The 25,097-nt window shown below is 39.2% G+C and overlaps 1 protein-coding gene across 1 annotated transcript; it reads right to left on the reverse strand.

Annotated features, from left to right (window-relative positions):
* Window positions 1–5,451: 5,451 nt before the first annotated feature.
* Window positions 5,452–24,285, reverse strand: CUNHXorf58 (chromosome unknown CXorf58 homolog). Its single transcript, XM_088028505.1, is given in 9 exon segments — window positions 5,452–5,832; window positions 5,835–5,865; window positions 6,403–6,565; window positions 8,775–9,004; window positions 14,705–14,836; window positions 20,610–20,721; window positions 21,142–21,257; window positions 23,024–23,123; window positions 24,156–24,285. Coding segments are annotated over 9 exon segments (1,140 nt in total). The 5' UTR covers window positions 24,272–24,285; the 3' UTR covers window positions 5,452–5,692.
* Window positions 24,286–25,097: the final 812 nt, after the last annotated feature.

Genomic DNA, 25,097 nt, shown 5'->3' on the forward strand with positions numbered 1-25,097 from the left:
AGAGAGGGAGAGAGAGCATGAGCACGGGGAGGGGCAGAAAGAGAGGGAGAAGCAGACTCCCTGCTGAGCAGGGAGCCCACCCCCGATGCGGGGCTTGATCCCAGGACCCTGGGATCATGACCTGAGCCGAAGGCAGACGCTTAATGGACTGAGCCACCCAGGCACCCCAGAAGTGATGAGTTTTGAGTATCTAACTTGGTTTTAATATAATAGTTTACTTAATCATAAGTTTATACAATTTCATTTTTAATAATGGCTGTATTTAAGAAGTGGCTCATGAAATTTCCGGAAATTTCACAACCAGCTTGAGCAAGCTAAGAATGGTCTATTCTGGCACAGTCGTGTCTCTGTCCCAATAATTCTCCTGCTTTCTTGTGTTTAAAAAAAAATTTTTTTTTTAGTTTTTAAAATCAAATGCATACTTGCACAGAGTTTTAAAGGCCATATAGTTCTATAATGATTATTATAAAATCCACTAGGCTCTGCCTCTCTTTCCCCCATTTTCTGATCCTTGGAGGCAACCACTTCAATTCCTATTTTAACTGATTCTGTTGAAGACACCAGTCCAAACGGATTAGGGGCCCACCCTACTCTAGTATGACCTCATCTTAACTAATTACATCTGCCACAACTCTATTTCCAAATAAGGTCACATTCCGAGGTACTGCTGGTTAGGACTTCAAAACATCTTTTCTCAGGGAGAGGACTGGACACAATTCAACCCGTGCCCGGGGAAGGGATTTGGTGTTCTAATTACTTCTTACACAGATCTTCAGCCAAATCCCTTTCCTTCACCCTTCACTTCCAAAGGTAACTTGTTTGCTGTTGCCAATTCTTGAGTCTTGTGGGGGGCGCATGGTGTAAAGTGGTTTCTTAGTCCTCCTCAAGGCCAGTTTAAGTTAGTTTCTCAGAACTGCTATGTCAACTATCATTTGTAAGTTTTCCAACTGACAAAATTTTGTCTTTGTTCCCTCTGTTCTCTTTTTATCATTGAAGGTTTATGCCTTAAAAAAAAAATCTCTTTACTATAATTTTATTGGGGTTTGAGGGTGGAGCTGAAACTAAGATAGATATTGAAGCCAGCATTTTTAGCCAGAAGTTCTTCTATGTGTATCTTCGTTCTCTCCTTCTCAAGTGGTGCCTTCTTTTTTAATTCTCTCACATCTCAAACCACAACAAAACTTGTAAGGAAAATATTTCTCTATTCTCGATATATGTGAAGAGTGGAAGGAGAGAGAGAGATGGGGTAGGGAGAGGGAGAGCCAAGTTCGATTGATTCAAAGCCCATATTCTACTGATACCACTCTGCCTCCATGAAGTGGATGAATAAACAAATATAGTACCCACCACTCAAGAAGAGAATGGCTGGAAAGCAATCCAACAATGCATGTGAACAGCTATAAAAATGCTTAAAATCTCTGATAGAGTAAGTAGAACCACTCTCAAGATTTTATCCTGAGGATATAATTCAACAGAAAGAAATGACAATGTAGACTTTCATTTGTGATGAGAAAATGGTGGACTAAATATTCTGAAAAACCATTCCACCACAAAAACCAAAGAAACCCTAAATAAAATACAGAAAAACATCTTTTAAAAGGTATTGTTGAGGGGTGCCTAGGTAGTGCAGTCGGACTAAACAACTGACTCTTGGTTTAGGCTTGGGTCATGATTTCAGGGTCCTGAGATAGAGCCCTGTTTGGGCTCCGCGCTCAGCATGGAGTCTGCTTGTCCCTCCCACCTCCCCCTCCCCCCACTCTTACTCTCTCCAAAATAAACAAATCTTAAAAAAAAAAAAAGCTATCATTAGGCTTATAAGAGGGAAAATCCTTGGGAGTGAAAGATAAAGAGGGAGCTCCAAACTATGGTCTGTGACTGAGGACTCCAAGCACATTCGTCACTCTCAGGAACCTAAAGTCTTGGGTTTTTATGACCTCATGCGTGTGGGAGACAAGATCTTGGACTCAGGGAAGGTAGGGAATTGGAACTGAGATGTCTGCATAAAGCCAGACTCTCACAGGACAGTAAAGTGAGACAAAATGGAGACATAGAGGAGAGGGAATGTGGGAGAATTAATCTTCCGTATAACTGAAGAACACAAAATGCAAAGAGAAAATCTTAAAAGTTGTCAGAGAGAAAAGAGAGACCATCTAAAAGGAACTAGCCTGGCAGCAACAATGGACCAATAACTTTAGATTGCTGAGAGAAAACCACCGTCTAGGTAGAATTTGATACCTACTTAAATCATGTATTTAAGAACAGGGTGAAACGAGGGCATTTTCAGAAAACCAAAATCTGAAAGAGTTATCACCAAAAGATGCTCATTAAAGGAGCTTTTAAGAGCATACATTAGGATAAAGAAAAATGATCCCAGAAGGAAAGTCTGAGATTTATAAAACAACAAGAACATCTCATTTGGAGGTTAAAAATAAGATGGTGCTAAAATATTAGATAACAATAACTTTTAAGACAAGAGGATGGTGATTAGCCATCCTAAGGCCCTTGGATAGTTTGGGAGGAGTGGAGCTATTGATTTAGATTTTGAGTACACATGCTGAAATTTAAGAGTAATCACTAAGAAGAGAAATAGAGTATACAACTTCCAAACCAATAGAATGGAAAATGTGGAATCAAAAGAATAATCTGAAAGAAAATAGGAAGTGGAGAAGATACAGAAAAAGCAGGATAGACATCACAAAATAAAATGGTAAAGAGAATTCCACATACCAACAACGAATTAAAAGCACAATAAAGTGTAAATGTTCTAAACTCACCAGTCAAAAGAAAGATATCCTCAGATTGGACTAAAATGAAACAAAACAAAACAATCCAGATATTTGTTGTATCCTAGAGAAAACCTAAAATACAAAGATGTGGTATATCAGAATAATTCATGTTAGCTGCTGGTACAAACAACCCCTAAGCTGGTTGGGGCTTAACACAAGGTTTAATTTTTGCTCACATCATAGTTCATCAGGTAAGGTTCCTGCTTTGGCTGTCACTCCTTCAATCAGTGACATAGGAATCTGGTATCTGTCGATCCTAGTTCTACCGTCTTGGAGTTCTTTGCCTTGAGCCATGTGAGCAGGAGAGAGAGCACATTTAAGACCATGCACGGCATTTTAGGGGCCAAGCCTAGAAGTGGCATACATCGCTTCTGTCTATATTCCTCAGTGGTCCCAACATAACTGCAGAGGCTGGACTTCTTCCTTTGTTTCCAGGAAGAAGAAATGGAATTAGTGAGCATCTAGCCAGTCTCTGACACATAAAAAGATTGAAAATATGAAAAGATAGAAATGGATATGCTAGGCAGACACTAACCAGAAGAAAGCTAGAGTAGCTCTGTTCATATTGCACAAAATAGTTTTCAAGGCAAAATGGGTTATTAGGAATAAAGATAGTGGGGCACTTGGGTGGCGCAGTTGGTTAAGCGTCTGCCTTCAGCTCAGGTCATGATCTCAGGCCCTGCATCGGGCTCCCTGCTCAGCAAGCAAATAAATAAATATTTTTTTAAAAGGAATAAAGATAGTAACTACATAAAGATAACATTCAACTTGTCAGGAAGAGACACTAATTCTGAAATTATATATGTACCTGATAATATCTTCAAATAACATAAAGCAAAAATTGACAGAAGTAGGAGGAGAAACTGATATAACATATACCTTTCTCAGCAATTGTCACATAAACCAAAAATTAGTAGTATATAGAAAATATAAATAATCTGATTAATAAGCTTGATCAAAAGGGCATGAATAGAATCTTGTATCCAACTAGAGAAAAATGTACATTTTTTCTTCAGAGTGCAAGAAACATTTATGAAAACTGACCATATACTTAGCTATAAAGTCAACAAGTTTCCCAGAATCAGTATCATACAAACCACGTATTCTGACTACAGTGCAATTAGGTCAAAAATAAGTAACAGAAAGATAACTGAAAGAAAAAAGATTGTATGAAGATATTCACTCTAGGGTTAATTAGCAACAACAATGAAAAATTAGAATCATGGAATTATCCAATGATATGGGTATGCTTAAGTAAATTATGCTACATCAACCCAATGGGCTATCATGTGGCCATTAAAAATTATTTTTTTAAATGGACTATGGATTACTTAATAATATATTAAGTAAAAATTTTAAATCTATTGTATTTATGACTACAACCAAGTGAAAATATGTATTTAGAAAGATATAAGCAAATGAAAACAGTTGTTATATTACAGTGATGAGATTATGTGTAATTCTACCTTTAAAAAGATTTTCTGTGATGTGGTTATACTGTTTAATGTGAGTTAAAATAATCAATAGAAGACCTGATCTCTGTCTGGCAGCTGATGCTACTTATGCCTTAATATCCATTATCCTTTTCTTTTATAACAATAGAATTTTAGTTGGGTACAGAACTGCCCAAAACAAGTGTACATTTCCCAGCCTCCCTTGTAGCTAGGCCTTACAATGGGACAAAGTCAGAGCTAATGAAATATGAGAAGTGGGCGCCCTGAAACGTCAAGAGTTCGTCCTTCGTCTTTTTCTTTCATCTTGTTACCTGAAATCTTCCTTAGCACATACTATGGGTAGACTGAACCCCATATACGTTTGATTGAATGAGGGACTGCTTCCTAATTTAACGAATGAGTATGTGTGACTCATGAGGACAAATACGTGTTTTCTATTCAACCGGCGTCCAGTACAAGCTCTGAAAACAAGGGGATTATCCATCCTATTTTTGGGTATCAAATGATAATATATTAATATGGTAGAGTACATGTTTATGTTAACTATATTCTAGTGGGAATCATACACATTTACTCCAATATTCCTTATCATTTAAGAGAATGTTTTTACAGAGAACGAGATCCATTTATAGGCTGCTTGTCTGAGTTAAATCAGCAATCGACCTCCATATCTTACATGTTAACCAAAATCAAAAATTGTATTTTTACAGTTCAATAAAGAATGCACTTTGTTTAATTATCATAGTCCCTGGTAAGGTTTGATATAATCCAACAGCCTAGATCACAAAAAAGGATCAATAATTTGTACTGTATCAGGAATAAAATAATCAATTCAAAAGGAGATTGGTAAATATTATTCAAAACAATTTTTATACTTGAAAAATATCCAAATACATCATTGAAGCAGATGAGACATTCTGCCCCAGGTGCTTACAATCCTCCATAATGATTAGGTATGCTATGTCATGCCTACTGTAGTAACAAATTCATTATTATTTTTATTATAATTCAGAATAGGTCAATCAAAAGGTGCTCTGTAAAAACAACATGCCAGTTAAAAAAAAAAAGGCACTAGAAGCTGACTCAAGAATAGCCTTTTATTCTGTAAATTCTAATATTTATGCGAAGCATGGCCTGTTTAGATGTTTTTAAAAACAAAGGAAAATCAAAATTGAGTAAAAGTTCCAGGGACTAACTTACTCATCATTTCTTGAGTAAAACTGTATACAGCTAGTTCGAGGGCATCTAGTAGAAATCATTATTCAGACTAAAATTCTGTCAGTAAAAAAATATTAGTACTCATGGATACTAAAAGGGCTTAAAAATCGGTCACACATTTGGTTAAGAGAGCATCCTGAAGGCTTGTTTATGTATTTCCTTTTCCTTTAATATGCATCTTAGCAAGACAAGCAGATTGTTAAATAATTTGGCTTTCTATCAGTTAGCTACACATTAACATGACGGAAGACTATTAATATACAAGTCTTGATACCAGGCAAACAACTCCTTTTCTTGTTTTTCCAATTCCTCATCTGGCATGAGCTCATCAACTTTCACAATGTCAAAAGATGGGGTAGAGAAGATGATTGTTGCTGCTTTGTACCTCATGTGTCCGTTTGTGGTTCCTAGGTAGAAGTATAAACAAAAGAGGAAAGGATTTTACATTTGGTTTTTACTACTTTCTGTTTTTATATTGGCTGTTTATACTTAGCCTCATCTCCAAACATTTACAGCAGATTTTAAAAAAATGACAAAACAATATGTGAATACATGTTAGTTGCAAATATCCCACCACGTAGGAATGTACTGAGGCTGACTTTACAAATACAGTTTTTAAAAAGCTTGGATAGAAATGACTTTTATTTTGAGAAAAGCAACATTTGAGATGTGCTGAATCAACAGTGTCAACATACAGAGACTACTGTTCTTGGCCCCCTCATATTGATGAGCCAAAACAGCCAATATTTATCAGGTCAGCCATATTGTTGAAGAATTTTTAAAACGTATGTTACCAAGAGGAACACAGCTTTATACTATCCAAGTACATACCAAAGGTGTTTCAGCCTTGAACTTGTAGATTAGGAAATTCTACTTATACAAGTAGAATGACTTACAGTTTGAATAGTGTCCAAAACAATGAATTCAGTACAAGTTCAACTTACCGTCCCCATGGAAGCAGTTTTTTCTTTAGCCATCTTATAGGCTTTTTTCATTTTTTCAACTTTCATTTGAGCTTGTTTGGATCGACGACCCAGATGTTTAATTTGATTCTGCTGTTGGTAGGGCCGATATAAAGGTTTGATAGCTGAAAAGGATGAAGGGCATCTAGAAAAGATTTGAATTACAGACAGAAAAAAATGCACCAAATAACATTTAAATGTAAAGCAAGTTGCAAATTTTATTAAAACATCTTCCAGCAACTAGATCATAGGCCTCAGTATCTGGAGCAATATTGCATGCAAGGTTTTAGGCCAGAGTTACCATTTCTGCTTAAATTATATGGCGTAGTTCTTTATTTGTGCCATATGAAGGTGTAAAAATGATGATGTGGATCACGATGATGATGAAAATTATAAAACATGGTATCAATTTAAAATCGGTGTTCCTGGAAAATACCATGTAGTAGTCATTTGAATTATATATATATATATATATATATATACAGACACATACACTCCCACACACCATATACTAACACAAAAAGGTGTTAAATTTCATAATGGCTGAAAAAACAAGCTGTTCTTATCAGTGTTGAGATCAGATACAGGGGGTGCTGTGCCCATAGCCCCCCAGGCCTCACCACTGCAAAGCACATAGGCCCAACTTCCAACCGCCAGTATCAGCCTCGCTCAGCATAACAGCTTTCTTGTGAAAACAAGGGCCCATGTGCGGGGAAAGTGCCTGAGAATTAATACTTCCCCTCCTAAACAGTCCTTAGCCAGTGCCTGATGTACATCCGTGTATAAATATCCCAACTCCCTTGCCCCCGCAGGATAACTTGAGTCGCACCTTCTGCAATGGTTTGGACATTCCCAGAAGGGATTAAGCTCCACTTACCCGCAGAAGTAACTTGTTTGCTAACACACACTGTTTTGGCTGCCTGCCCCTCCTTGTTTCCCCTTCATCAGTGGTTCTGGGAATCACCTCCCAAATAGACTACTCATATCCAAATATTTGATCTCCTGGGAGATCCCAAACTAACACTGCATTCAAAGAAACCTGTAAGAAAGTACTTTTCCCTCTTTAATTGATTTAGGATTTGGCTACTTCATTTGGCTTTTCAGATGACTCATTCTTAGATAATCACTAGCAAGAGTCCAAATAGCAGGGAACCTGGGGTTATATATGGTAGCAGGGAAAATTACACCATTTATTTGACCTTGGTGGTAATAGGGTTAAGTTCTATAGTCAGTACTTATATAGATGAGTTAGAGAAAATCTATTTCATGATGACAGACGACACCCTACACCAGGCCATCTGTCTGGCAAATGTATAGCCTTGATCATAAAATATATGGGCTAAATTATATTATTGGGTCAGCACCACTCATCTCTAGCCCTGGAAAAAACCCAGTGTGTTTGCCTGACAGTGGATCACCAGTGTCTTCATGTACTAAAGGAGTATTTTTTCATTTCAAATATGACTCTGTGGAAATAGACTACCAATAGATCCTCTTCAATCTGATTATCTCTTTCTTTTTTTCTTAAGAAAGCTTCATTTGTAAATAAGATGGGCTAGGTGAGACTTGTAATGGAAAGAAAAAAGGAATGTAATTGGAGCATATTCTGTCCGTATTGTTTCAGATCATAATACAGTCTATTTTGCTACAACATGAGTTTCTATAATGTGAATTGGCTCACATGCTATTGCTAAAGAAGGGAATAATGTCACTGTAATTTATATGCAATTTGTCCTCAGCAAGGGGAGCCGGAATCACAAGAGTAGAATTATAACCTTCAGTAGAAAAGGAAAAGGTCCTCAGTTGTGTGCAGCACAGGCAATGGGAGCCCTTTTGGCTGTATTTATGAAAACAAGAATTAGCACCTGCATCTAGGGCTCTCTCTCCAGAGGCACCCCCCACCCCCCAGTCCACCCTGACTGCTGTTCCCCATGCTCCCTGCCTTGGGAGGGGGGGTTGGTTATTGGCAGGTTGCACTGCCTCTCGTGTCCACTTAAAAGGCAACCACACTAGCCCAGGGCTCCACTTCCATCTGCATTATCTCCGTACCCACTACCTGCTCTAATTAAAGAGTGGCCAGCATTTCTGCTCTCTCATCGTACATTTTTTATATTTGCTGTGGTGGCCTCCAGCCGTCCTGAGCTGCCTGTCTGGTGGTACAAGTTATCTCCCCAGGTTCCAGTTGTCCTTTTTGTTAGTGCTCTGTTTACAGAGATGCCTACATTTTGAGCAATCTGCCCCAACCCTATTTTTCCCATATGCCTTATTATTATCTTTCATGAGCTATTTGGCAGAATGTGAACATTTTCAGAAATGCCCCTAGTATCGTGACCCCATTAAAATATCACTTTTACCTAACTTCAGAAACAATCTGTAGCTGGTGTTGATGCATCTCTTCTGTTTGTGGTCTCTGTAATAGATACTTCATTTCTTTTTGTAGACGGTTTGAGATTATTCCAGACTCTGCATAATCAACTATGTCATATATTATCATTGTCCTGGGGATGTTTTTGAGGTTTAATTTTCGCCAGTAGTTATTTCTGCCACCAGAAGATGCCGGGGTCTCATCCAGGAGACTGGAATACTATATGGAAAAAACAAGTAAGAATGATCAGTTGTGGGTACTCCAGAATGTTTTTAGACACATTTCCCAAGGTTCAAATGTCCATTGTCACTTCATCCAAAATGCATTCCTTGATCCCATCTCTGAACTTTATCAGCAACTTTCTTCTATGGCTTATTCCTGACTACTTGACGTTTTAGCTGTTTGTGTACTTAGCTCCCCCACAAGAAGGCATGAGCCTTGTCACACAGTATCACGCTCATAGTACCACACTCACTAAATCTTTAATGGTAAACATTTTATTTTATTTAATGAATAAACATTTTAATGCCAAATACATGATCTGCATAGCTGGTAGTGCTTGTTCATAACATGCTTGGGTTGAGAGGACATTTGCACAAACCTTGTTATAAGAATAATGAGTTCACCTCTGGTACTAAGTGGCAAATTTCACAATTTTCATTTGGAGCTTTGTAGAAATCCCACTTGTATTTATTTATTTTTTTAATTTAAAATATCAAATTAGGAATGTTAAAATGCAAATATATATAATCGATGCAACCTTATAAAATGTTCATTTAAGAGACAGGAATAGGGCCGGAGGATCTACAATGCTTATCAGCTAGGCATTTAGGGTATATCTCACACACACATATGTGCGCACGCACGTACACACACATATACAAGCAGTCTTTTTTTTTTAAGATTTTATTTATTTATTTGACAGAGAGAGAGATAGCTAGAGCAGGAACACAAGCAGGGAGAGTGGGAGAGGGAGAAGCAGGCTTCCCGCAGAGCAGGGAGCCCGATGTGGGGCTCGATCCCAGGACCCTGGGATCATGACCTGAGCCGAAGGCAGACGACAAGCAGTCTTTCTTTTGTATCATTTAGGCATGCACAAATTTTAATTACTACCATTTGATTGAATAAGCCTAGTCCTCCAACAACTCGTCTCAAATTTCAGTTTCCCCAGTATAACTTAACTGCATAAAGTACAAACTTTGCTGATAGCTCTCCAGTCCATAGATCACTACAGAGATAACAGATGTGTGTGGTGATGAGTGACAAATCATGTCCCTTCCTCCAAAGTGTCAGCAGTTGGTCACTGAAGATCTGTTATTTAGTTGTATCACCTCTTTGTCTCCCAGTGATAAACCCCTGTGCCATTTTACCAAAAAAAAAAAAAAAAAAGATAATCAAAAGAATAGGCCAAAAGAGAAACCAAAATGAAATGAAATTCAAATCAAATGTAAATGGAGTTCTAGAAGAAATAGGTGACAAGGGGATATTGACATTGCCATCATTCAAGAGACTGCGGGTGGGCAGCTAGAGGAACGTGCTGAAGGTGAACTTGGCAACATAAATGAGGAAAGTGGTTGTGACGAAAAGGATGAAGCTGTCCCAGAGGAAGTGACATTGACAAAAAAAGACTCTTCACATTAAAGGAACTTTGAGAGATTTCACAACATTTAAAGCATAAAGGATAAAATGTTGGTAGGTAATCCGAACTTAGGAGTGTGACAATTCACCAAGGCATGGAAGAGATGCTCACTATGTACTATAAGCTACATGAGAAGAACAAGAAGGCAAGCACTGTTTAAACTACTCCTCATACAGTGCTTTTTTAAAGCTTTATTGAGATTCACATCCCATACAATTCACCCATATAAAGTATATAATTCAATGGTTTTTAGTATATTTACAGTTGATAAGTTTTTTACAAAGAAAACACTTTTCCTCCTCAATGTTTCCAATGTTTTAAATTATAGCGTAATAAATGTTTTGTTTTTCGTTTTCCTATATATTTATAACAGACAATAAGAGAGTTTTTAATGTTTTGACAAGATTTTTTTGAAAGGCATGGAACAATTGTGATTTTTCACATCGATTATTAAGTTTGCTTTGCATGGTTTCAGCTTGCACGGTCATTTTTTAAAAGATTTTATTTTTAAAAAATCTCCACACCCAATGTGGGGCTTGAACCCACAACCCTGAGATCAAGAGTTGCACGCTCCACTGACTGAGTCAGCCAGGCACCCCTGAACGGTCATTTTATGGCCCTGCACTACCGCACAAAGTGAGGACTGCCTGTATATTTTACTTGCTGAGAGTGGAGTAGTAAAATGAGTAAACATCTCAGAACTGTCAATGACCTGCTCTGTACTTAGATATGTGACTTTGGGCAAGTTTTTAAAAATCTTTTTTTCTTTTTTAAAGATTTTATTTTTTAAAATTTTTTATTGTTATGTTAATCACCATACATTACATCATTAGTTTTTATTTATTTGACAGAGACATAGACAGCACAGATAGGCAGAGCGGCAGGCAGAGGGAGAGGGAGAAGCAGGCTCTCTGCGGACCAGGGAGCCCAATGTGGGGCTCGATCCCAGGACCCTGGGATCATGACCTGAGCCGTAGGCAGACGCTTAACGACTGAGCCACCCAGGTGCCCCAAGTTTTTAAAAATCTTATTAAACTCCATTGTTCTCATCTGTTAAAGGGTCACATAATCTATACACTTGAAGATTAAAGGAGATAATACGCACAAAAAGAGCCAACAAGGGGTGCCTGGGTGGCTCAGTCGGTTAAGTGGTTAAGTGGTTAAGCTTCTGCCTTCGCTCAGGTCATGATCCCAGGGTCCTGGGGTGGAGCCCGGCGTCAGGCTCCCTCCTCAGTGGGGAGTCTGCTTCTCCCTCTGCCCCTCCACCTGCTTGTGCTCTGTTTCTCTGTCTCTCTCTTCCTCTCAAATAAAAAAAAATTTTTTTTTTTAAAAAGAGCCAACAACAGTGCTGTTTCCATAAGGGGCTCAATAAAAGTCAGCAATCATCTGGGGAGCCTGGGTGGCTCAGTTGTTAAGCGTCTGCCTTCAGCTCAGATAATGATCCCAGGGTCCTGGGATCGAGCCCCGCATCCGGCTCCCTGCTCCTCAGGAAGCCTGCTTCTCCCTCTCCCACTCCCCCTGCTTGTGTTCCCTCTCTTGCTGTGTCTCTCTGTCAAATAAATAAATAAATCTTTAAAAAAAAGTCAGCAATCATCAAGTTTCTCTCTCCCAATATGTCTATCTGGGACTTCTTCCTATGACACCAATCCTTGGCATAGTCACAGTCTGCAAGTATGTGACCCATGTCCTTAGCAAAGATAGTTGGCATCCCCAAGTGCTACTTATTTGCTGGTTCAATCCCCTCATTTTCCAGATTAAGACTCTAAAGGAAATAAAGCACAATTGGGAGTCTCTAAGGCACTGCATTAATTTCATGTGTCACAATGAAGCAACTGAGTGAATAGTTAAGGCCATATATTATTATTATTATTATGAGTCAGAATTTTGGGATCCCTTGCATCTTTAGAACTTGTAAAATGGTGGTAATAATAGTACCTACCTCTTAGGGTTGTTATGAGAAGAAAAGGAATTGGTACTACTGAGTATTTGCTATTATTATTAATCAGGTATCTAGTTTAAGTTTCCTAACTTAGTACTGCTGTCCAGCCTGTTATGCAAACCAGGAACCTAGGAGCCATGCTGGACACCTCTCCTTAGCTGGACCCCGTCTGTCACCAAGGCCCACTGCTTTTACTCTCTACTTATCTCTCGTGTCTTCAGCCTCACAGCCCTCCACCAAGACACCACCATTTCTCCTGAGATACAGCAGGAACATCCAAACTAGGAGAAGGCTCTTGCTATCCTCTAATCCATTTCCTACACTGCAGCCAGACAGATCTCTTCACTCATTAGATCACCTGATTTCTTAACCCATTAAGAAGCACCAGCTTCTACTTGCACACAGGATCAAGAGAAAGAAACACCTTGCTGTGGTCAAAAGGCCTGCCTGATGCTCGCTCTCTCTCTCTCTCTCTCTTTTTTTAAAGATTTTATTTATTTATTTGAGAGAGAGAATGAGAGAGAGAGAGAGCGCACATGAGAGGGGGGAGGGTCAGAGGGAGAAGCAGACTCCCTGCTGAGCAGGGAGCCTGATGCGGGACTCCATCCTGGGACTCCAGGATCACGACCTGAGCCGAAGGCAGTCGCTTAACCAACTGAGCCACCCAGCTGCCCATGCCTGATGCTCTCTTCCCAGCCCTCCAGGCTGCCTACATACCAAACCCTCTGCTCCCTCTTCTCTACCCCACAGACCTGCTTTCCGGCCCTGCAGTTCCTCCTACCACAGAGCCTCTTCCTGGGGCGCAACACCTGCTCAGCCCCAGACTGACGCTGTGACACATTGTTGATTGCCTGCCCATCAACCATTTCCCACTTCTCCCTTGCCTCCAGAGCCCGGATTTTTTTTTTCCCCAAGTATGGAACAGCAATATGTTCCAGGAAGGAGGGCCCCAGCACATGAACCATGATTGTTCTAAGTCAATCATGGAAAATGATCCCATTTCCCTTTATCAGTGATTAGGTTAGGGGGAGTATGTGATCCAGTTCTGACCAATGGGACCCGAGGGGAAGTCTGTTGGGGGCTTCTGGCAAAGATTTTTCTTTTTTCTTTTTCCTTTTTTAAGGTAGGCTCCACACCCAGCGTGGAGCCCAACACAGGGCTTGAACTCACAACCCTGAGATCAAGACGTGAGCTGAGATCAAGAGTTGGATGCTTAAGCAACTGAGCCACCCAAGTACCCCCAAAGATTTTTCTTCTTGCGATAAAAAGGAAAACGATGCTTCAGAGTCCCCTTGTTCCTGCCTTTGAAAGAAGTTAAGAATGTGATAGTCATCTTGTCACCATGTGAAGCACCGTAGAGAAGCTGACCCAGAACCCTGATGTCCTTGAGCTGCTGCATTAGCTAGCCCAGGACCCACCTATCTGTGGACTTCTGACATGGGACAATAAATGTCCTTTGTTGTTTAAGCCTCTTGTGGTTGGGAGTATTCTGTCACTTGTAGCACAAAGCATCCAAATAATATATGTGCTGCCGAAGTGAGCACTACAAAGCATCCAAATAATAATCCAAATATTAATAGAACCCTTCCTTACTAGGTCAAATCTCCATTATGCACCCTTTCAAAACCATGTACTTGATTTCACATAATATAAAATTCACCATTTTAACCATTTTAAAAGTAGCACTACCTATCTAATTCCAAAACATTTCTATTGCCCCCAAAAGAAAGGCCACATTCATTAGCTATCACTCCCCAGATGCAAAAAGCCAAATATTATATGATTCCATTAATACAAGCTATCCAGAATAGGTAAATTCAAGGAGACAGAAAGTGGATTAGTGGTTGACAGGGGCTGGAGTGATGGGGAGGAATGGGGAGTGACAGCTTAATAGATGTGAGGTTTCCTTTCGGGGCAACAAAAAGGTTCTGGAACTAGATAGTGGTGGTGTTTGCACAACATTGTGAATGTACTTAATGTCACTGAATTGTACCATTTAAAATGGTAAATTTTATATTGTGTGTATTTTTCTATAGTGAAAAAAATGAAACTTTCTTCTTGGAGGACAAGGTCAGGAGGCTTTTTTAAAGATTAATTTTTTTAAAGATTTTATTTATTTGAGAGAGAGAAAGAGAGCGAGTGAGCATGAGGGGGGGTGGGGCAGAGGGAGAGGGAGAAACGGGCTCCCTGCTAAGCAGGGAGCCGGACAAGGGGCTTGATCCCAGGACCTCGAGATCATGACCTGAACCAAAGGCAGATGCTTAACCGACGGAGCCACCCAGATGCCCCCAGAAGGTTTTTTAAAATTGTTGTTTCTAATATCTAAATCTCAATTCCTTACTTGCATGTAATCTTTCAGGGTGACAATATCTATTTCATCAGTTATTTTGAATTTCTGGAAAAGATGTTCATCTTCCATAACTTGATGGTAAAACTTCTTTTTCCCCATCATTTTGCAAGCATCAGCCACTCTCTATAAAGAGAATACAAAATAGACCTTTAAAACAGTAGTATAATAGCAACAATTATCAGTGCATATTTTACATATTTCTTCTGACAAATACATCAAATATTGTTCCTTTCTTCTAGCAGCTTGCTATTCAATAAAAAGACCATATTTACAAAGAAAAGATTGTATAGGAGTTTTTAAACCATTTAAAATTTGTTTCCATAACCATATATAGTTTTAAAATGTAGCTGGAGGAGTAGCTGAGTCTACAACCCTCAGAGAACCACAGTGTTTTAAAAATCTGTTTTTATCCCCCCTTAAAAAACATTCTTTGCCCTTAACAAAACAAATCTGTAGCGTCATTCGTGCTGTCAAGGCAGAGAAAACTTCCTTGGTTATTAAATAGGTTGCCCTAGGAACTGCAGCGAAAGGTGTTACTAAGGCCAGCTCTCTTTTATGTGTTAGTTAATACCTCACCCCCAAATGGAAACATGTACGTTTCAGATTGCCTCCCTCTCCTTCAGATGACATCCTCTGTGGCCAGAGTAGTAGAGCATTTTTTTTTTCCTCTCTGAAATGTTGGCATTTTGTACTCAAGGACAGCCCCTGATAGGGCAGAGGTAGAAGAATGCTAGAAAATACGGAGGCCCAAATCTCATCTGGCCCTCTTTGTACCATACCCTTTCACATAACGCCCATCCTTTGCTAAGAGCTATACATAGACTGTGAGTAGAGACTTAAGTACTCCCCACCCTCGTTCCCACCCCCCATAAGTATGTGCTGACTCTTCTAACACATATTTATATTACATATCTGTGCTTCTGGCCACAAAGTATATGCTTATGAGAAGGGAGACTGGCTTAGATGAAAATTCAAGTATCTTTGGATTCCAGATCAGTTTCTCTTTCCCTTTGTATCTCAGAATGTGTATTTGTGAAAGCATGGGAACTCCAGGTTATAATGCTGATATGAGGCCACTTGAGACGAGATCGAAATTTGGAATGTGTTCTTTTTACTTAACACACAATACAACAATGAGCCTGAATGTATTTTCCATTTCATTTTTCACTTTTGTTATTGAGAATATTTTTTATTTTTCTAATTCCAAAGCTTTGAACATGGACACACACGGAAAATGAAAGAATATTCAAATGGTTGTAGTTTTATTCCTAAGGCACTAAATTGAAGGGACAGCAACTGTTTATGTGATGGACGTTCCTTTAGGCAGATCATCTTTGTTTTCCATTTCATTAGTTTCTTTATACAGTATGCATCTTAAAGAGAAGGCAGTATTGGCACGTGTCACCATTATGCTTTCTTGCAATTAATTTCCTGTGGGCTCTCATTAACCATCCTCACAGTAACACTAAAGGTAAAAGCAAATAAACTGTACAGAGAACATGTCTGAAAACTGTACAATTTCTGCTTTGAGAATTTCTTTAGCTATAACTGTATTTTACTTTAGCTCAAGTTACTCCGTAAGGGTATTTCTTGTCAGTCCCTCCCCACTCTACTCCACTCAGCCACCACCCACAACCTCTCCAAGCCCCAGTTTCCTTATTTGTACAGTGCCTCAGCTGTGTGGCTCAGCTGTGTCAGGCCCATCCCAGTATCCAGCCAAAAAAACCCTATGCCTGGCAGCATGGGGCAGGCTCGCTGCCCACTTGCGACAGGGGCTTGAAAAAAGTTTGCCCTCCAATGGCCAGGATGTTCTTTCTCCGGCATCTGCTGGAGATGACCAGCGTCAGGAAAGTGCTTCTGGGTCGGAAGGGATGGTTAAGAAGGGCCCAGGCCCAGGTGAAAGGGAAGGGCGGAAACGAGGCAAGGAGCCCAGGATAGCTGCCAATCAGACTAGGATTCAAGAGGCAGGTTCCATTCTTAGTGGGTGACTCAAAAGGTCAAAGGGGGGCATCTCTAAATTTGACACCTCCCCTGATACCTGGCATCACTGTGGCCCAGAAGCCCCCACAGGCCTGCAGCTCCGTGCTGGCCTAGATCCCCATACCTGCGCTCGTGAAGTTACTCTACTATCTCAAGTCACTTCCCCGCCCGGCTGGAAATTCTCACTCACGAAGGTAGCAATAACTGGTATCCCTGCACAGGCACAGAGTTTCCTGGTCTGGAGCAGTTCAGTTATATATGGGCTCCAAATTCACGAAACCAGCACACCTGCTGGGGTTGTTTAAACCTTGAAGTGGGCACAGGGCGGCAGATAGACAGGGGAGTATTCAAGCCTCAGTTCTGCCCCTGACAAGCCTCTCCGAGTTCCAGCTTCCTCACAGGCAAAAATGGGAATAACATGTACCTCACTGGAGTTATCAGGGGGCCGTATAAGAGAACATATTGAGCAGGCTTCCTGACTCAAGAGTGGTTATGAGCACAGGCTCTGGAATCAGGATCACTGGGTTTTGATATCGGTTCCTTCCCTTTCTAGCTGTGAGACCTTAGGCAAGTGACTTAGTCTTTTAAAATGGAAGATAGCCACAGAATCTACATTCTAGAGTTTATGAGAATTAAATGATAATGCACACAAAATGTTTAACACAGTACTTGATAGTGCTCAATAAGGGCAGCTCTTATTAATAATAATGTTTTTCCTTTTTACATAAATGCCCAATCCTCAAAAAGAACAGGGATCTTCAATTTAAGCGAATGGTTGCTGGACATTAATGTTTCAGAACTGCCAATTTACCTGGAGGCATTCCAGGCCACGGTGTGTGTTGGGGGGGGGCACCTTTATGACAGTGCTTGTCAAACTATATTGTGCCTAGGATCGTCTGGGGGTCTTGTTAAAACACAGGTGCTAATTCAGTGGGTCTAGGGTGGGGGCTGATAGTCCACATTTCTAATAAGTTCCAGGGGATGCCAGTGCTGTGGGTCTGCAGACCACACTCTGAGTAGCAAGGCTTTAGAATATTCTAAATATAGCTGGAGGATGAACTATAGTGACAACCCTCTGTAAATAAGCATTGCTCTGAAAATAGATCATCGAAGTAGGTAACTGAAATGAGATCTCTTTTTTGTACACATGGCTATCCAATTGTTTTAGCACCATTTGAACTGATCTGGCACATTTGATGAAAATCAACTGATCATCTATGAGTGCACATATTTCCAAATTCCCTATTCTATCTCATTGATTTACATGTCTGTCTTTAAGTCATCACAATACTGTCAGGATCACTGCAGCTTTTTAAGCCTTGAAGTCAGGTAATGAAAACCTTTGTTCTTCTTCTCTAAAGCGGTTTAGGCTATTTTATGTCCTTTCACTTGTTTTTACTGTGTGTGTGTGTGTGTAAATACATGAGAAATACTGTTGGGAAATGATAAGGAAATGAAACTAGTATTGGAAGTAAGAACCAGGGAAAAGACAGAACAACAACAAAACTGTGTTTATCAGTGAACTTAAATTACACGTCTGAACTAAAACTGACTTATTTATTTCATACTAAGAAATAAGTGGGGGCTCCTGGCTGGCTCGGTCGGTAGAGTGTGAGACTCTTGATCTTGGGGTTGTGGGTTTGAGCCCCATGATGGGTGTAGAGATTACTCAAAAAAATAAAATCTTTAAAAAAAGAGAGAGAAAGAAGTAAACTTAGGAAATTTGGATCAGTTTGCTCAACACAGTTTCTACATTCAAAGGACTGGTACAAACTTATAGTGAGAAAAATTCTCCTTCTACAGGTTTTCTATCAACCGTGAATCCAAGTGTTACCAGTTTGTTACGAAGCTGAAAAAGGAATCCTAATCTGTTCTTTCATGTTCTCATCATTTAAATCCTCTCAGAATGTTTAGTGAAAAACTCAAACTAAACAGTGTTATCACATTTGTATAATAAGAACAAAAATTTTTAAAAAACATATTTGTGTGAGCATTTTTATGGGCAAAAAAGTGAAGGATACACAGTAAACTATTAGCAGTGCTCACCCCAGGCCAGTGAAAGGCCCAGCACAGAGGAGAAAGGCATGAGGCACAGTTTCCTTTTTTAAAAATCTCTGTGCTATTTCCTTTTTTCCCAACAGTCACTTGTAATTTAAATAAAAACTAAAGTTATTATAGAGCATTTTAATGAGTTTTAATATACACACAGTCCTTTCCAGTCACAGCCTTTAAGTTTCTCATTTGCTCCGGCCTGCAGACAGTAGGGGCCACCAGGAGCTGACCCAGGAGAATTTCTGTTCCTGGAAAAGTCTCATCATGCAATCTCAGAAAAGCAACACTTGATGATATTTTATAGGAATGATAAGCTTATTCTGTACATGAATGTGGCATGAAGTTATTCCCTGAGCGTAGGATAAATATCAACTTTTGCATGCGAAGTCATTCTATACAAATGAACAAATACTAATGTTTCCAGAACACCATATTCCATATGAAAACACAGAGTCCATTTGATATATTCTGAAACTGAATGAAATGTTCTCTGATGTTGCCTGAGAACACAGAGAAAAGCAGTCTCTTTTTCTTTTCTAATATTCTTCAGAGAATAAATGCTGTACATCCTGTATCTGATCAGAAACTCCCAGGCTGAGTGGTCTATCCTGAACATGGGACAGTACTGATGATTTGGGATGGGCCATACTTTTCATGTAAAATATCTCCAGAAGGCTACAGGAAAATAACCTTTGATGTATGATTTATAAAAGGCTAAGTATGAGAATGCGCACGTTTTTTTCCTCATAGTCATGTTTAAGGGCCAAAGGAGCAAAACCTACACTGTAGCAGCACTGCAGATCCTTGCTATTAAAAGTGGGGTCCATGGACCAGCAGTAGTGGCAGCACCCGGGAACCGGTTAGAAATGCAGAATCTCAGGTCCCTTCCCAGACCTAATGAACCAGAAACTACATTTTAACAAGATTCTCAGGTGATTCCTATGCTGTAGACACAATTATGGTAAATATATATGAAATTTAAAAGTATGAGAAATCATATAAAGAAGGATAAATATTTTAAAACTTCATTTTCAATCAATAGTCCAGCACACTTTTTTTCTAAATATGCTACCAGAATCAAAGAAACCATGGTAAAATGTCTTTAAAATAAAATGGCATCAAATGTTCTGCATAATTTAAAAGCCCTGACCAATGGGCCACTTTAGTCCATTATTAACAAACCAAAATTTTATTTTTTTCTTTTCTTTTAACTTAAATTCGGTTAGCCAACATATAGAACATCATTAGTTTCAGATGTAGAGTTCAGTGATTCATCAGTTGCGTATAACACCCATGCTCATCTCATCACGTGCCCTCCTTAATGCCTGTCACCCAGTTACCCCATCCCCCCACCTACCTCCCCTCCACCAACCCTCAGTTTCTTTCCCATAGTTAAAAGTCTCTCATGAACAAGCCAAAATTAAATACAAAGAAAAGTGATGAGTATTTTTAAGGGCCTCTAAAAGTAATCCATTCCAAATATTTTTTTAGCTAATAAACAGAGACACCCTGAAACATGATGATTAAAAAAATACTACCCGGCTGCTGGGCTGTTTAATGGTGAAAACACTTAGTCTGTCCACTTTGAATGCAATTCAGATACTACATAGATGTTAAGAAGCGAAAGTAACATAAAATGGGGGCACCTGAGTGGCTCAGTCGGTTAAGCATCTGCCTCCGGCTCAGGTCGTGATCCCGGGCTCCTGGGATGGAGCCCCGCATCGGGCTCCCTGCTCAGCGGGGAGCCTGCTTCTCCCTCTCCTTCCCGCTCATGCTCTCTGTTGCTATCTCTGTCTCTCTCTCTCAAATAAATAAAAATCTTTAAAAAATAAAGCAACATAAAATGTACATCATGAAACATCACCTCATTTGATGGCTTAAATAAATTTCTTCCACTGAAATACTTGTTACCATGGCCTTCAGTATGAAGAAAAATTTTAAATACGATGAAAGGTGGAAATGTTTCACCACTAAATCTGAAATAAAGACCAAAAATTAGTGATTTGGCATCAGGTTTGGGGCTTAGTTACTTCTCCTCCTATACTTAAGATAGTTCCCATAGTTTCCTGCAGGCAGGGTAAAGGCTCTGCCAGAGCACGGAAAGAATGGGCAATGATATGGATTCCAGAGATGGAAGAGCCACAGTGGAGTGTGTGCACTCACAATTATTCTCATTCACCTGTCACACTGGACACATCATGGGAGATAAGCCACTCTCAAGGCAGCTTTCGGCCCAAGAGTCATGCCTGTTTCCTCACATAATAAATGTAAATAAGAATAACACATTTACTCTGTAATTATACCCTGAAAACGTATGAGGACTTGAGAAAATAAATTTCTAAGGTTTCTTCATTTTAACAAGTGCTTCTTGAAATAAATTAGCATAGAAATATTACCTGAATCTAACTTTACACTTCATGCTAGGATCTTTCAGGAGCTCAGCCTCTAAGGGGCTCACTTTCTTCAGTATTTCATGTGTCACACAACATTCCTGAAATAGATGATGATGATGCTATAAATGGAAAATGGTACCCAACCCAGATGTAATTTACTGAGAACAAAGGTGGCATGGTAAAGTGAAAAGTACACCAGGCTTGGAGTTCTGAAGACCTGGGTTCTAGTCTTGGCTCTTCCATTCATCAACTGTGTAACCCTGAGTCAGTTACTTCCAAGTTGGAGTAGGTGTCCCTCCTTGACAACCCAGGCATTGTTCTTTCCCCATGACAACACTTTTCACCATGTATTGTAATTAACTATGAACTAATCTGTGTCTTCCACTAGACTGTAAGCTGCATGAAGGTACTGATCCTGTCTTTCTTCTTTACCATGTATGCCTAGCATCTAGTACAGTCCTTGGAACACAGCAGGTGCTGAGCAAGTATTTGATGTTGAATGAATCATCACTGTAAAATGAGGAAGATAATAGTAATGTTACTAGCTTTTAAGCACCTTTTATATACCACACACTCTGTTACATGCCTTATAGACATAACCTCATTTAATCCTTACAACTCAGCAATATTATTCAAATATTATCATTTCCATCCTTCCAATGAGCAGGCTGAGACTCTGGGAGTGTCTGTAACTTATTCAAAGGCATACAGGTAGTAAGCGGACAAGCCAGGATGCAAACATAGGTCTCTTTGACTCTAAAGCCCCACGACATGACCCTGCCAACCTTTATGCCTATGACAATCACATAAAAATGTACACCAAAGAGTTTTTAAAATGACAAATCATTATTAATGTCAGGTAGGAACCTGAAGTGTTAGGATACCAGATTTTTAAAAAAGAATTAATTTCCTTCTTTCTGTTATTATAAGCATCTAAAGTTATAACAAAACCAGTACTATGATAATTAAATGCAAGTTCTGTATGTGAAGACAATGGATTATGGACCTGAAGTGTCACCTGTTTACCTGAGTGGGTTTTCTCTGAGGTATTCTGCTTTTACTGGCATCAGAAATGGGTCTGGGGGTCAGATGGTAAAGAAGTGTACATACGGCTCAGACGTCATGATTTTTTTCAGAGCTGCTAAAATTACCTTAATGTGGCTATTACTAATTATAAACTATTATAATCATAGGTGATTTTCTTAGAATACTTGGTATTATATGAAGGAAAGCTTTCTATACTCTGCTAGCATTGCCAGAGTTGTTTTTTGGCAGAGGGGAGGGAGGGGATATGCACCTTAGGGTTTTTTTTTTTTTTTACTTAAATAGGACCATATTATTCATACTGTTCTATACTTGCCTTTTTCATTAATGAGATATCTTAGCTATCTTTGTACTGTAGAATCACATACAAGGCTGCAAGGTTTGACACCATGAAAGCACCAACACTTATTTAACCAGCATCCCATTGTTTGACATTATATGGTTTATTTCTTTGCTATTACAAACAATACTGCAATGAAATTGTACATAAATTGTATAATGGATTCCCAGAAGTGAAATTGTTGGGTGAAGGTAAGGGCACTTTTAATTCAGAGATTTTTCTTGTTGGACAGTGTCCCACATCTTCAAACAAGAAATTGAATTTTTTAAAAACATCATTTTGGTTTCAGAAAAAGAAATAATAGTCACCTACATTATTTACAAATAAATCCAGAAATATTCATTTAGGGTTAACCAAAGAAGCAATCCCAGAACCCCATGCACTATTATTAGATTCAAATAAAAGAGACAAAAAAGGTTATATATTTTATCTTTACTTAACAGACCTTTTAGCTTACAAGTAATTAGATCTGTCAGCGAAAACAAAAAGCAAAATACATACCGCTGCACAAACTGTGTGCTTTAGGAGTTGAAATATTGTTTTGTCCATATGAGATAACCAAGCTCTCTGGATCCTTTGAGCTGAAATATCTTTATTAGCTCTGAGAAGAAAAACAAGAGGTTAACATTAATGAAGTAGTTTTCATTTTCCTAAAATCTTGGGGAACTCTGAATTTATGCTTCTTCCCCCTGCACTCTCCCATCCCCTACCCTAAGACTGACCTAATGAGGAACATTTGGATGTGGTAATTGGAACTGGTCATTTGTAGAATCTAGTCAGAATGAGGATTTAAGATATTTGAGAATATTTCCCTTAGGATTAAAAAAAGTCCTGGCTAAAACTTTATCAGCAAAAGGCATATATAACTAAAAATGTAAGAAGAGACAAATTTGCTTTCTAAAAACATCCATGACCTAAAATGATTCCATTATAGTTAGTTCTTAAGAACACTGTCCAACTAGTCCAAGTGCTATGAAAATAGAATATAGAATACTCAAAGTTACAGTAGGTCCAATTCTTTTCTGGGAACAGACAACCAGGCCCTAAAAAAAGAAACTCCTTTCTCTAATCTTTGCTTGAAACAGGCTCATCCAAGTCAGGTCAGAGAATTATCTTACTTTGGATCACATCTCAGTACTAGCAGATTGTAGGGATCACCCTCTCCAAAACCCCCCAATCCCATCCTTACCCCTCACAGGGCTACATGTGAAGAGAGGTAGATACTCCTCTATAAGGTCACCATTGGCTGGCAAAATGCAGACTATAAGATGTAGAGTAGAAAAAGCCTGACATATGGAAACAAAGCTTTAAATCATTGCTGATGCCATTTATTAGTTGTTTAACCTTATGCAAATCACTTACCTTGTCCCAGTTGCTGCTTCCTCACTTATAAAATGTAATAATAAGACTGCTTCACAGAGTTGTCAGGATCAAAGAAATGTGTGTTAACATGCTTTGCAAATTATGAAATACTATAATTATAATAATTACTATTCAATTCAAAAGTAATTTTAAAACACACTAAAAAACCCCTAATTTACAAAACAAGAAGTGTTTGATGTTAGCTGGGTGAATACGGTATGGAAACCGACCAGTTGTGGAAAATGATAAAGGGCGAAAGATGGCTACTTACTGTTGTACTGCCTTTCTCTTTCCAATATTTGACAGATGCATTTTGTAGTCTTTTCCTGAGCGTGGATTATCCGATTTTGGAACACCAGTAACTGATGCCTTTGAAGAACGCTTCATTTTCCTTATGATGAAGTGCTCTGAAAGTATACAGATTCAGCATTTGAGGTCATAATCTATATTCTTGCATTATTTGGACAAGACTCAAGTGCCATATGAATGTTGGGCTAATTCCAGAACACGTTACAAAGGCAGGCATCATGGATCTGTTAATGTTGCTTACAGTTTACATGCTTTATGTACTACAAATATTCTGAGGGACATGGAAAAGACAAGTGGATCTATCCATAGCCTTCTAACTGGTCCACCAGTCTTCAGTCTCTGTGTCCTCTTGGTCCTCCTCCACACCACAGCTCGAGTTAATTCTGTAGAGCAATAATCCAGCTTTCTGACTCCCCAGCTTAAAATCTTTAAGGGACACTTCATTTCCTCCACACTGAAGTCCAGACTCCTTAGAGTTTTCTCAATCTACGGTCCACTCTTTCAAATATCAAAACACCAACTTTCACCAGCATTCCTCTCTAGACTCTGTGAGAACAAGAACTTCTCACCAAAATCAGCCAAAGTTTTTCAACTCTGTACCCTTGATCATGCCATTTCCTCTTCCTGGAGTGACTTCCCTAGGGCCAGCAAACATCTATTCATCTTTCAAGACCCCAGCTATTTGATGCCTCTTCTCTGAAGTTTTCCACCCTCTCTTTTTCAACAATTGTTCACCCTGTCTCCAAGGTCCCATAAAACCGTACATGTTTTTCTTTCACAGTACTTCTCATGTATGATTTTTCCTGGCTGTCACTCCACCAAGCTCATTGAGGGCCAGAGGCATCTTGCTAACTATGGAATCCTCCATGTCTAGCGAGAGTGGAGAATTTTACATGCTTGTTTA

Source organism: Eumetopias jubatus, unplaced genomic scaffold (genome assembly GCF_037043125.1).
Source record: "Eumetopias jubatus isolate StellerSeaLion01/CBP00866 unplaced genomic scaffold, mEumJub1_p1.0 scaffold_11, whole genome shotgun sequence".
In the NCBI taxonomy this organism is placed as follows: domain Eukaryota; kingdom Metazoa; phylum Chordata; class Mammalia; order Carnivora; family Otariidae; genus Eumetopias; species Eumetopias jubatus.